The sequence below is a fragment of the Rutilus rutilus genome (assembly GCF_951802725.1).
Source record: "Rutilus rutilus genome assembly, chromosome: 6".
NCBI classification, from domain to species: domain Eukaryota; kingdom Metazoa; phylum Chordata; class Actinopteri; order Cypriniformes; family Leuciscidae; genus Rutilus; species Rutilus rutilus.
This window is the reverse complement of record NC_140214.1, coordinates 3,093,649-3,108,648: the sequence shown is the minus strand read 5'-3', so window position 1 is coordinate 3,108,648 and position 15,000 is coordinate 3,093,649. Positions and strand designations below refer to the sequence as shown.

General features: G+C 36.6%; 2 protein-coding genes across 2 annotated transcripts in view; both read left to right on the top strand.

The window, feature by feature from the left end:
* Positions 1-15,000, top strand: part of LOC311292270 (lipoprotein lipase) — a 632,457-nt gene that overhangs the window by 297,915 nt on the left and 319,542 nt on the right. The gene's annotated exons all lie outside the window — the stretch shown is intronic.
* The window catches only part of atcayb (ATCAY kinesin light chain interacting caytaxin b), a 28,043-nt gene that overhangs the window by 3,811 nt on the left and 9,232 nt on the right, over positions 1-15,000 (top strand). The window contains exons 3-9 of the mRNA XM_084411905.1: positions 5,941-5,987; positions 6,655-6,882; positions 7,612-7,761; positions 9,440-9,542; positions 12,281-12,412; positions 13,629-13,715; positions 14,785-14,883. Coding sequence (XP_084268031.1) covers positions 5,941-5,987; positions 6,655-6,882; positions 7,612-7,761; positions 9,440-9,542; positions 12,281-12,412; positions 13,629-13,715; positions 14,785-14,883 — 846 coding nt within the window. The remainder of the gene's footprint in view (positions 1-5,940; positions 5,988-6,654; positions 6,883-7,611; positions 7,762-9,439; positions 9,543-12,280; positions 12,413-13,628; positions 13,716-14,784; positions 14,884-15,000) is intronic.

Genomic DNA, 15,000 nt, shown 5'->3' with positions numbered 1-15,000 from the left:
TCAAGAGGCTGTTGTGTCGACCTTGATTTATTGTAATATCGAGGTGTTCAGTTTTATTTTTATTTTAGAAAATAAACGTGATCGCTCTCCTCACAAATCAACTGTTTCTTATTTTCACTGGCATGTATCTCATGCATCTTTGAGCCTACGTTCAGTGTGAGTAAAATACTTAAGTACTGTTAAAAAATAGATAGATACTCTGGGCCCTATCTTGCAGCCCAGCGCAATTGACTTTGTACACCGACGCATGTATCATTCCTATTTTTCACCCGACGCACAGCAGACTTTTCCCTTCACAGACGCACGTCGGTAAATTAGGGAATGAACTTGCGCTCCCGGGGGCGGTTCGGTGAAAAGAGGAGGCGTGTTCCGGCGCAAACGTTCCCTGGTGCTATTTTGCAGTTTCAGAAAACAATTCATTATTCAGATGCTCTTTTAAGGGCGCATGCTTGGCCATAATGTAGCGTGTGCACAACGCACATACACTTTCTACACATCTACACACAGACGCAGCAGTTTTCATTTTTGCAAACCATACATAATTACAAGGAAAAATATTCCACACGAGGGAAATCATTGTTGTGTCCATGAAGATGTGAAAAAATAGACATAAATCTAGCTTACACATTTACCCAAATTATTATACGCCTGTTTAACCAAAGCTAATTTGGGTGGGTTTCTCCATCCCCAATGTCACTTCTCTGTGTTTTACGGCCCTGACGAGAACGTCGGTCTCCTCGGCTGTGAACTGCTCCTGGCGTGCGCCTGGCAAATCCGCCGTTATAATAGCGAACCGCCATGGAACAAGCACGCCTGCTCTTAAAGGGAATGTGAGATGTCGCTCTGATTGGTTTATTTCACGTTACGCCCAAACCACACCTATGAGTAATGAAGCTACTTCAGACCAACACATTTTAGATTTGCGTCGGGCGCAAGAGTCATTTATCCCGCCGGTATAATAGCAACAGCGCCAAAGATCCGCCCACAAAGTTACTTGCATTTTGCGTTTGATACTTGAGTAACGGTTTTAAGACTGTTAAAATAGGGCCCTAAGACTTTTACTCAAGTCGTATTGAAATTGGTGACTTGTAATAGTCATTTTCGCTGTAAGGTATCTGTACTTTTACTCAAGTGTGGTTTTCAGGTACTCTTTACACCTCATGAGGTTGAAATTACAGCTTTTTTGCATAGATTTTGACATAAATAAGAGCTTAAGTTAATGGATTGCAGCAACACAATGAATGAAACGTGAAATTTTGAAGTAGAAATACTTTCTTTTTTTTCTTTTTTTTTGAAGCATACTCCAAACATACTCCAAAATTTTTATTTTATTTACAACTTATATACAAAAATATTTGTATAGTGTCGTGTATAGGCTACATGCTATACAATCCTCTAGCGTTCTCTTGTAAGCGAATTTGAACAAGCCCTTACTTTATGTATTCTCTCCTCTTCTAATTCAGTATTTGCGGTATAATAACAGTACTGCTATTGATCTAAATATTGCTCATATTTATAATGATTTTTACTACATGCCCTATTAGAGGCATATATTATCAGAGCAGTCAGAAGTTGCTTATATAATGTAAACCTACGTGTATGGTTCCCGTGGGGCTTGTTATTGATCACTTATATTCGCCCAATGCAGACATCTTTGATTTCTGATCAATAATGTATGTGGAGCTGAGGGCATGTTATCTAGCTGCACTTCAAGGAGAAATGAAGGTGAATTATGGCATAATCAGCTGTTCAGGTGTGTATGTGGGTCATTATACAGTGCATGATGACATAAAGAGCACAGACACGCCCCCTTACATCATAATGCATTACCATTTATGGGCAAATATGAGGTCATCAGTGTTGCCATGACAACGAGGGTAGTAAAAGACTGAGGGTGGTGAATAGTTGATAGTGTGCACATTATCTTATAAACCATTTGAGGTTGTTATTAAAAGATAATGTACTGCAAATAACTTTTTTTTTCTGAAGAACCTTATTATGTTTTAGCTTTTATTGATAATTTTACATTACAAGCTTTTACTCACAATTTTCTGATTAAATAGACCTAAAACCTTTCCTCAAGTCGTATTGGAATCGGTGACTGGTAAGAGTCATTTTTGCTGTAAGGGAAGGTTTTCAGGTACTCTTCACACCTCTGTAAAAAAAAAAAAAAAAGGTTACTTTAAGGCTCAGATCAGTTAAAATACTTAAAATAACGACTGCTTTAAGTTACTTTTGCTTTCAGTGTACTGAAAGATTACCATATTCATGTACCATATCGAGGGCTTGGAGCCAGAGGGGCGTAAGTGGCTTTTGACAAACTTTACAGGAGAGACAAAACAAAATTTTGACCACACTTCAATCACCTGTATTATTAACCTTAAACCACAAACATTGTAACCACATGCATACTTACATGAATGAGTATTTAAGTAATAAACTTATGGCATATTAACACAATGAACATGTTCTAAAACATTTTAAAATAAAAAAAATATGGCAAAAATGTCAGATACGAATTTTTGGCACCAAACATTTCCAAGTCTTCTATGGACATATTGGGCGTATCTGCTGAACAATGCAGAAAATAATTGGTCAAAAGGGGAATTGATTAAATAATTAACACTTGAATAACACTTGAACAAGTAATTAATTTTCATTTAACTCATTAAGTAATTAATTAATTAATTTTTCATTTCACTTTTCCATTCTGGGCATCTGCTGAACAGTACAGACTGTAATAAAAGTCACTGAACTTGCTAAACACACTTCTGATTGGCAATTCATGAGTTATTCAATTTATTTCATTACATTCATTAATTTTTTTTTTCAAATACTCTATACAACTGACAGTTCTCTCGTGTTCTTTTTACTCATTTCACTTTTCTTTTTTGTTCAACCATTTCAATTACTCTGTGAGTCTATTCATTGACCACATCCAAAGAATCATGTCACGTCTTATTTGCTTTTCTGTTCACTAGTTTTAGTTCTACTCACTGTCCACTGTCAAGAGCATTGTAGAACTCTGCGTATGTGTGAGGAATACCCTCACCTACATGTATTTTTCAGAGCCAGAAGGGCGTAAGTGTGGACTTACGCCCTTCTGGCTCCAAACATTACATACACTTTTTTGTTAGGTCTTTATTGTTTTGGTGCTTTATTCAATACAGTTTGATCTCAGATAGGTCTTTTTGGCACCATTGGATAGAGCTCATCGAGACCTTTATTTTGATATCAATAACTCATATTCGACCAAAATGCCACTTACGCCCCTCTGGCTCCAAGCCCTCGATATGTAGGTATATTAAGGCATTTTTAAACAATAATATCCTATATGGAGCATGTGCAATGGATAGTACTTTTCTATTAGTGTCACACTTTAAAACTTACTTTGTGATAATCAATGTCGGGGAAAGTTACTTTTATAAATAATGTGTTACAAGTATCACGTTACTCCCTAGTCCCTAAAAAAGTGCATTACTTAGTTACTCTGGTTACACTTTATTTGGTAACACTTTATCTTACAGTATCCTTGTTACATATGTTACATGCACTTACCGTAGTAATAACAGTAAATTATGCATAATTACATGCAACTAACCCTCAACCAAACCCTAATCCTACCCTAACCATATAGTAAGTACATGTAGTTAATTATAATAACTCAGTACTTAAATATATAAATACACTGTAATGACGCCTTAAAATAAAGTGTAACCCTTTTTACATTTAACCCATTTAAGTACTGAGTAATATTAAGCAACTACATGTACTTACTATAGGGTTAGGAATAGGGTTTGGTTTGGTTAAGGGGTTAGTTGCATGTAATTATGCATAATTTACTGTTATTACTACGGTTAGTACATGTAACATATGTAACAAGGACACTGTAAAATAAAGTGTTACCGTTTCTATGGAAAGTAATGTGTTACTTTTGCATTTATTTTCTCACCTGGGCTTTGCTTGCTTGTTAGTTTTTAATAGCAAAAATTAATAAGCCTCTTGCTGAAGGAAATGCAGATTCACATCTGTACAGTAGACGGCGCAGCTCAAACCAACCTTTCAGCTGTGCTTCTATCCAGGGTTGGGTTTCCCGTACAATGCCGTAACTCACTGCTTCACTACTATAGTACGATGCATCGTTGAAGAAATCAACTAGCTAGTGACGACTGTTTCCCAAAATTGTTGTCGCAAATTGGTAGTTCAACCACGTGTTCTAGTCATGTGATCCTGCCATGTGTTCCCTTGTCTGTTCTGTCATGTTGTCATTGGTTAATCGTATGATCATTGTTCACAGGTGTTCCTTGTCTTGTAATTAGTCTGTGTATTTAAGCCCTCATGTTTGCCCTGTGTCTTTGTCGAGTATTGATTGTTTGAGATCGAATGAATGCTAGATGTTTTGCTATAAATTATGGATATGGCATCTGAGGACTGTTTCTCATTTTTCTCAGTTATTTTGCTTTATTTCCAGATTCAATCATAGACTCGCTCTTACGCACTAGAGCTCGTGCACACATGCGCACTCTTCAAAAACGACACTTTAAATCTCTTGACAAACTAAAAGACGGAAATGACATTTGTATGTATCCTAAATAAAAGATACAGATTGCACTGAATTGTCAGATTGCTTATTTTTGCTCAAAATAAGGATTTATTGAGTCCACATGACATGCAAACAAGAAACTCTTCTTCTAACCACAGGTCGAGATTGTTCCAACCACACAACAAACAAAAAAAGTCATTTTTGCTTATTTGTGTGATTGAGTTGTATCATCGAAAGACATTGGTTAATAAAGTGAGAGTAAGTTCATAAAGTCCATTTGTATAATTTTTGCAGGTTTAATTTCACTGTTTTTATCCATTTTGAGGAATACTGAATTTGTTTTTGTGCAAGTGAGTTGAGTAAATGCAAGCTCAGATTTAGTCTAGATATCTCATTAGATATCCCACTGCACTCTTTTATTAAACCGCACGTCTCCTGACACTGCACTGACTGCTGGGTAATTACACACTGTGTGGCTTTTCTCAGAGAGCTGGTGTTGGATGTAGTTTGTCAGCTAGACTACCATCCGTTCCACTCCGGGATGCACAAACACGTCCAGGAGTGACTGGATAAATGTTGCCTTTACTGATGAAACACAATGTTTAGAAACCGCTACTGTTCATGGCTTGACACAGATGTGCATTCTGCATTATATATGTGTGCGGTTTAAAAGTGACCTTTGTGTGAGCTGAAATCAACTTTAAAAGTCCCCCTGAGCTTTTAATGTTTTTTATATGTCTGTGGTGTTTTTAAATATGCTTTAAGACAAGCCATGTGTAAACTCATAAGTCGACACCATTGTCACCAGTCTCAAAAACACGCTTTGAAATCGCTGGTGTTTCTGACATCACAAACGACCTTGTAACCAATCAGATCATGCCGCAAGGGTGTCGAGTTACATTCAGGCTATTTTAAGGCATGAAGAATTTTTATTTCAAGGATAAAACCTTTAAGTGTGTCATTTTGGTGATCAAAGATGAGTTTTAAGAGATAAAATTGACTACAGGGGGATTTTAATTAATAAATTAATAAATAAATTAATTAATTAATTAATGATTATGTTCAGTTTTTGTTTTTGTTCAACTGTGTTCAAATGGATATATTTGTCAGAGAATTGAGGATGCATGACAGTTTTTAGTTGACTTGTCACCACCGACCTTAATAATAATAATAATAATAAAAATAAAAATACATTTTATTTATAATGCACTTTTCGGTTACACTTTATTTTAAGGTGACGTATTTACATTGTACTTAAGGATTGAGTATTATTAATTAACTACATGTACTTACTATAGAGTTAAGGTTTGGGTTAGGGTTAGTTACTTGTAATCATGCATAATTTACTTCTATTGGTGTTGTGGCCATCTTTATAATGTCTCTGGGTTTATTTACAGGCCTCTTCCTGAAGATGGAGATTTAGATGGACTCACTGACAACACTTGTAAGTTCTCTAAATGCATCTCAGTGCATATGATCCATGTGTTTTGCACTGTTTTTCAATGTTAACGAAAACACTGCATATGAAAACGCTGTACTTGAGAAAGATAATCCATAGAATTTATTAGATTAAGAAGAGACCAGGTCAAATTAAAAGATAAACTGTGTCCTGGTGCTGTTTTTCCTTTGTTTCTATTTACAAAATAAGAACAAAAATTGCAACTTAACCCTTAAATAATCACACAAATTAGTTATATAAAACAAATAGGCATTTTAGGCATATTTAGCCATATAAAACAAGGACATATTTAGCCATATAAAACAAATACTAATACCTAACCAAATACAAATACCTAAACTGCTCATTCAATTTCAATTCACATTTATTTGTATAGCGCTTTTCACAATATACATCGTTTCAAAGCAGCTTTACCTGTTATCAGAGGTAACTGTCTAAGTTATGTATATCAGAAATGTGCATATACAAATCACAGTTAGCTAAAAATGCATTAAACAATTCAATAATTTATGCAAAAAATGCATTTAAACAATGTAATAATTGAAGGCAGAAACAATGAGCGCATTGAAGTAATGAATACTGTACATAAGAAATAGTACAAGAAATGAGAAATGTTCTGAGTGCTTCTTATATCAATGTTTATGTTCCTCAGCTCTTCATGGCGCTCTGACGGCGGATCATATGGATTCTGTCCGACAGAAGCGTCGCACGCTAATCGCTCCGGATATTAACCTGTCGCTGGACAAAAGTGAAGGTTCGCTTCTTTCTGATGACTTTCTGGAAACACCGGACGACCTGGACATCAACGTGGACGACATGGACACGCCGGATGACGACTCTCTCGGCTCCATCAACAACGGCACCGAGCTGGAATGGGAAGGTCAGTCAGTTTGACTAATCACATGCAAATCATGTTGCTCTTTTCATGTCATTGGAAGAAGAAACACTTCTCATTATTATCAATGTTGGATATATAGTAAAATGTAATTTATTCCTGTGATCAAAGCATCATTACTCCAGTCTTCGGTGTCACATGATCCTTCAGAAAGATGATTTGATGCTCAAGAAACAGTTATGATTAGTATCAAATGTTGAAAACAGTTTTTATTTCAGGATTCTTTGATGAATAGAAAGTTGAAAAGAACAGCATTTATCTGAAATCTAAAGCTTTTGTAACATTAAACACTGCCGTTCAAAAGTTTGGGGTCAGGAAGAATTTTTATTTTTATTTTTGGGGGAAATAAATAAAATAAATCAATACTTTTATTCATCAAGGATGAGTTAAACTGATCAAAAGTTACAGTAAAGACATTTATAATGTTAGAAAAGATTATATTTCAAATAAATGCTGTTCTTTTGAACCTTCTATTCATCAAAGAATCCTGAAAAAAAACTGTTTTCAACATTGATAATAATAATGAATGTTTTTTGAGCATCAAATCATCATATTAGAGTGATTTCTGAAGGATCATGTGACACTGAAGACTGGAGTAATGATGCTGAAAATTCAGCTTTGATCACAGGAATAAATTACATTTTACTATATATTAAAATAGAAATGATTAAATTGTCATAATATTTATTTGATACATCTCTTGTTTTTTGTCAGATGACACTCCCGTGGCGAGCGCGAAGGGTCCTGGATCTGGGGACGGGGACGGGACGGGGCGTCTGTGGAGGACGGTGATCATCGGCGATCAGGAGAACAGGATCGACATGCAGGTGATCCGGCCGTACCTGCGCGTCGTCACACATGGAGGTCAGTCTTCCTGATAATCACACTCATATATGAATATATCGGGTAAAACTACACTGTTTAAGATGATTAATAGTGGTGTTCAAGTCAAGTCAGCTTTATTTATATAGTGCTTTTTACAGTACAGATTGTTTCAAAGCAGCTTTACAGAGATAACAGGAGAATAATGCAACACAAGCCACGTTTCCATTACCCTACAAATTGCGCAAATTGAAATTGCGAATTGAAAATACGCCCAATGGAAACACGTCAATTTCGCAAAAACTTCCATTTATCGCAAAAAAGTGTTTACGCTCGCATGAGGTGGTTTTACAGGCAATTCGAGAAAGAAATATTTCACAAACCTGCAATGGAAACAGTTTTGGCGCATTTACAGGTCAGCTGACATGATGACGCGGTGTGTTTGGACAGAATACAAGACAGAGTTGTTTATTAAACTCATAAAAGACAGAAGAATGACAGGAATAATGGATTCTAAACCTCAAAGAAATGCCACAATCAAGACCTCGAAGCAGATCTGAGGGAGAAACACCCAGAAACTCCTCATATGTGCCGCTCACAAGTATAAGGGTCGTTCCTTACCATTAATGCTTTGAAAACACACATACGTCTCCTTCGATTAATAATAATGGCCAGTGCGGTGGCTGGAATATACATAAACCTACCAACGTCCATTGCTATGATTTTTGGCATGACTTATCGCGAGAGGAAAAAATTAAGTTTCAGTCGCATAACATCGGTTAATGGAAACGCCGTCATTTCGCAATAGTTTTTTGTTGACATTTAGAAAAAAATCTCAAAAGTTTTGCGCAAATCTGTAATGGAAGCGCGCCTACAGTTTGTTTTGGCTGTACAGCAGATCTAGAAGAAAATAGGGTCATAGTCCAGCTTTTAGTAAGTTCAGTGATGGTTCATTTTTGTTGTAGAAAAGTTATTAATTTAGTTCATTTATAGCCGGTCTGGAGAAAACCGTGATGTCATCGTCCAGGGGTGTGTTTCCCGAACAACGCTGTAACTCGCTGCTTCACTATCACAGTACGACGCATCGTTGAAGAAACCAACTAGCTAGTCACGACTGATTCCCGAAACCGTATTGTTGCAAATTGGTCGTTCAACCACGCTGGTTAATGATGTCACGCAGGTGGTGGAGTAACTACTTTTAATGAATCTGTTTGAGATCGAATTAACACTAGATGTTTTGCTATAAATTACAGACATGACATCTGAGGACTATTTCTCATTTTTCTCAGTTATTTTGCTTTATTTCCAGATTCAATCATAGACTCGCTCTTACGCACTAGAGCTCGTTCGCTCATGCGCACTCTTCAAAAACGACACTTTAAATCTCTTGACAAACTAAAAGACGTAAATGACATTTGTATGTATTCTAAAGAAAAGACACAGGTTGCACTGAATGTCAGATTGCTTATTTTGCTCAAGATAAGGATTTATTGAGTCCACATGTCATGCAAACTAGAAACTATACTTCTAACCACTAGATCTGTCGCTCCAAACACACAACTCTACGATGCTGTGTGTGAATGTTCGTTGGAACGATGGTTTCGGGAAACACCGACTCGTTGAACTGCTGATAACGACGGAACTTGCAAAGCGAACATAGTTGGGTAACGATGCTTTTGGGAAACACACCCCTGCCCAACATCACTCTTGTGTCCCACAGGTTATTACGGTGAAGGACTGAACGCTATCATCGTCTTCGCTGCCTGTTACCTGCCCGACAGCGGCTGTGCCGACTACAACTACATCATGGAGAACCTCTTTCTGTAAGACACACACACACGCTTCAGTCAGGCCAATTCAGGTTCATAGCAAATACAATAGACTGTACATTTACAATCAGATAAACACTGACTAACTGTTGGGTTTATGGAAAGATTTTTTGTCATAAACAGGGTTGTGTAGCATTCAGAACTGGGAGGCCTTTTTAATTACTGAATTTGAATCAAGTTAGCAAGAAGGTGCAGAGTTAAAACTTTATAGTGAAAAATATTTAATGCACACAACATGTTTCAGAAACACACACTCGCTCTTCGAGGACATTCCATTCCAGGTGTAATCATTTTTATACTGTACAAACTCTATATTCTCTTACACACACACACACACACACACACACACACACACACACACACACTAACCCGACCCCTAAACCTACCCATCACACACACACACACACACTAACCCAACCCCTAAACCTACCCATCACACACACACACACACACACACACACACACACACTAACCCGACCCCTTAAACCTACCCATCACACACACACACATACACGCGCACACACACACACACACACACACTAACCCGACCCCTAAACCTATCCATCACACACACACTAACCCGACCCCTAAACCTACCCATCACACACACACACCAGAGTTTCCGCTAGAAAAAAGAGGTTTCGTTTTCCGGACATTTTGATGATATGCCGGTCAAATACCGCCTCTTAATTAGGGGGGCGGGATTATTACACGATTTATTATTTATAATATTACCATTACATGACAGTTCTCCATTATGGACGCGTCGCGACAGTTCAAAGCGGCACTAAAAGACTGCTTTAAAACTTCCACAGAGACCTCAAACAGAAAGCACAAAGCCTTTCTTTAAAACGAATTTCGTTTTGTATTAATTGTATCTTAATTTTAATCAGTGTTTCATTATCCAATTTTCTCGATTTATTAAATAAAAAGTAAATATAGCAGACAATAAATAATCACGAAATGGAGGCGCCAGCGCCTGAACTGTCTGGAGCTAACGTTAAGCTATCATCCATGAACCGAAATTTAACGTATAGGCCTAAGGTAGCCTACTCGCCTCACACACCAAAAAAAAAAAAAAAAAAAAAGAAATATATCTATTATCTACATAAATCTCTACTTTTAAACAGAACCATTCAAAATAAAATAAAACGATGTAATCTGTATGAAATGTCTATCTCTCTCCGGCGCGTTCACTACTGCGAAGATCGCGAGTCAGACTTCATCTTTGCAGCCGACACAGAAAACACTTGTTTATTAATAGACAATTAAAATGTCTCATTGAAATATTTTACATATTCATAATCATTACTTTTGCTGGTTCTTTGTGACAGTTATGAAAAATTGAGTGTGAGGGATTTGTTCACTTCACACAAAAAGATCTTGGAATGAGATGGCTAGCGTTTAGTCCACTGCCTATAATAGCCTAATTTAGAGATCACTTTTTTTTTTTTAACCGACTACCGACTAGAGAGTAGGCTAAACTTGAGGCACTCGCAAGAAAATGGATAAGTAGCTACATAATAACATTCACAGATATTACACCATTTAAAAAATAGGCTACTGAGTTACTAAAATATTCTTTGTCAAATAATACACCTGTTTGTTCACAGTTTTAACGTTCATGTTTCCATTTGTTTAATTTCAAGATCTGAGGTGAATTATATCCATTGTTGCTTTTACAGCTTCAAAGCTGGAGCACTAAATGATATTCAAAGTCACATTTTCACGCTTTTAACATGAAATAAAGCACATAAACAGTAGCCTACCAGAGATTATCATCGCCACATGTGTTTGATGTTCCAGCGCGACGTCGCAGAAAAATAGATAGCCTACCGTTTCTAAATTAGAAATGTCGCGTGTCGCCATCGCGTCTGGTTTGGACAAAAACTCTGATTAACATGGAAAAGATAGGCCTACCTTTTGTCGCGTCTCATGTTAGTTAGGACACGGTGTTAGGCAATTTTAATCGGACAATTTGACCGGAGAGATTTAATTTTGTCGGACATTTCTTTTTTTTTTCGGTCAATGTCCGGCAATTACCGGACAACGGAAACCCTGACACACACACACACACACACACACACACACACACACACACACACTAAACCGACCCATAAACTTACCTATCTCATACACACACACACACACACTAGCCCGACCCCTAAACCTACCCATTTCAAACACACACACACACACTAAACCGACCCCTAAACTTACCCATCCATCACACACACACGCGCACACACACACACACACACACACACACACACACACACACACACACACTAACCCTACCCCTAAACAAAACGGTTTAATATGTTTTTAAAGCCATTTTAAATACGTGGACTCAATTTCTGTCCTCATAAATCACATAAACTAACACACACACACACATACTGGGTAACACTTTATTTTACAGTGTCCTTGTTACATATGTTACATGTACTTACCATAGTAAAACCAGTAAATTATGCATAATTACATGCAACTAACCCTCAACCAAATCCTAATCCTACCCTGACCCTATAGTAAGTACATGTAGTAAATACACATCTTCTACATACATTCAGACTGTTCGAATGTTTATGCCCTTAAAGTGGCATATTCAATTTCTTCACGTTTAATTTATTTCCCCTAAAATTTCAAAATGGGGGCATTTCATAGGTTTGCACTTGGAATATGCATATTTTCTGGCGTTTCCTCTGAACGCTGTGTGTGATGATCTGCAGGTACGTGATCAGTAGTCTGGAGCTGCTGGTGGCTGAAGACTACATGATCATCTATCTGAACGGAGCCACGCCGCGCCGGAGGATGCCGGGCATCAGCTGGCTCAAGAGATGCTACCAGATGATCGAGAGACGGTACTCAGAGCAGTCATCTTCATTTATAGAGCGCTTTTAAAGCTACACTGTGTAACTTTTTAAGTTGATTCTTAGCAAAAAACACTTTGTTCTATCAAAAGTATATGTGCTCATTAATGTGTAATTACTTCCACCAACTAATAAAGTATTCTCGTAAGCGTAAAATCTGAGTCGCTCGGCAGCCATGTTGCGCCTCCATCTTGAAAATACATTCGCCAAAGAGGGACAAACCTGGAAATTCAAGCTTCGCCTTTCGCGTTTTACGTGACGAATGCGAGGGGGAGATTACTCGCGACTGCCGGCAGATTTGAAAGATTGCTGAAGATGTTTACACTATTAATCTCGTTCAATGTACAGAATAACGATAGCACTGATACTTTACTAACTTTAGCTTGCATTCGTTTGGGATAGCTGATATTAGCAATGAAATGGTACCAAAATAACGAAAACATAAAACTATTATTCATTTTACATAGAGGTCATAACCTACATGTTAACTGACTAAATAACTAAATGCACTTTGTAATAGTTTTCTAAAGTAACCTCATCACTTGAAGGAACTGGAAGCCATGTTAATCTTGGAATAATACGGCCACCCTAGGAGTTAAAACGCCCTCGGAACTGAAAGGAACAGAAACTAATATTCACTGGGTAGTCATATACAATTTCACCGCTAGATGGGGGAAAATATCACACAGTGTAGCTTGATTGTTCCAAAGTGCCTTTACATTGATAATAGGAAATTAAAGTAACAGAGATTGTTACTGTGTGTAATGTGTATTGATCAGATGAATCACACTGAGAACCTGAGACAAAGCTGATGGAATATTGTTGAGAAACCGTATCATGAACGGCCAGAACACATTAAAAGTTAAAATGCTTTCTGTTAAAACGGTGTCGTGTTAATAGTTAATAACTAATGATCGTTGCGACGGAAGTGAATCAATCAAAAACTAACTTTATCTGGACAATAACTTTATTCTAGAGCTGCTGTAAAGCCAAAACAATCTGTGACTTTAATTTCCTATGATCACTGTAAAGCTGCTTTGAAACAATCTATAATGTTAAAAGCGCTTTATAAATAAAGGTGATTTGACTTGACTTATGAATATATTATTAGATATTATGAATAACCCTTGAAAAAGGTGAGGAAGGGAGTTCACATTTCGTCTTTTAGTGTCATCATTTTCTGCTTCTTTATTCCTTTAACATCCAGGTTAAGGAAGAATCTCAAATGTCTGATCATTGCGCATCCGTCCTGGTTCATCCGTACAGTTCTGGCCATCTCACGACCCTTTATCAGGCAAGAAAACATCAAACATCTGATAATCATAATCACTCTGTGTCTGTGCATGTACACTAACAGACAAACGTTTTCGATCCGAAAGATTTTTAATGTTTTTGAAAGAAGTCTTCTGCTCACCAAGGCTGCATTTATTTGATAAAAAAAAAAAAAACCAGTAATATTGTTAAATATTATGACAGTTTAATATATTTGAATATATTTTAAAATGTAATTTATTCCTGTGATCAAAGCTGAATTTTCAGCATCATTACTCCAGTCTTCAGTGTCACATGATCCTTCAGAAATCATTCTAATATGATGATTTGATGCTCAAGAAGCATTTATGATTATTATCAATGTTGGAAACAGTTTTTTACATTTTTATTTCAGGATTCTTTGATGAATAGAAAGTTCAAAAGAACAGCATTTACTTGAAATATAACCTTTTGTAACATTGTAAATGTCTTTACTGTAACTTTTGATCAATTTAATTAATCCTTGATGAATAAAAGTATTGATTTATTTTATTTCTGTTCCCCAAAAAATAAAATAAAAAATATTACTGACCCCAAACTTTTGAATGGCAGTGTATAATATTACAAAAGCTTTCTATTTCAGATAAATGCTGTTCTTTTGAACTTTCTATTCATCAAAGAATCCTGAAATAAAAATGTAAAAAAAAAACTGTTTTCAACATTGATAATAATCATAAATGTTTCTTGAGCATCAAATCATCATATATTAGAATGATTTGTGAAGGATCATGTGACACTGAAGACTGGAGTAATGATGCTGAAAATACAGCTTTGATCACAGGAATAAATTACACTTTACTATAAATTCACATAGAAAACAGTTATTTTAAATTGTAATAATATTTTACAATATTACTGTTTTTTTTTTTTTTGTATTTTTAATCAAATAAATGCAGCCTTGATGAGCAGAAGAGACTTCTTTTCAAAAACATTACAAATCTTACCGATCCAAACCTTCTGACTGGTAGTGTATATTAGAGCTGTCAAATGGATGAATCGCATCTAACAGAAATCAGAATGTGTGTTTAATGCGCTTTAACCTCTCCTTCCAGTGTGAAGTTCCTGGATAAGATCCGTTACGTCCAGAGTCTGGAGGAACTGGCTCAGATTGTTCCCATGGAGCATGTGCAGATTCCCGAGTGTGTGTTGCAGTGAGTGAACGACACCAGCAGGAGGAGACATCTCCACGTCTTTTCTTCATTTGTGCACGCAAACTAAAACACACCACGGGAGGATAGAGTTTAGTTAAAAACACTATGCATAAATGA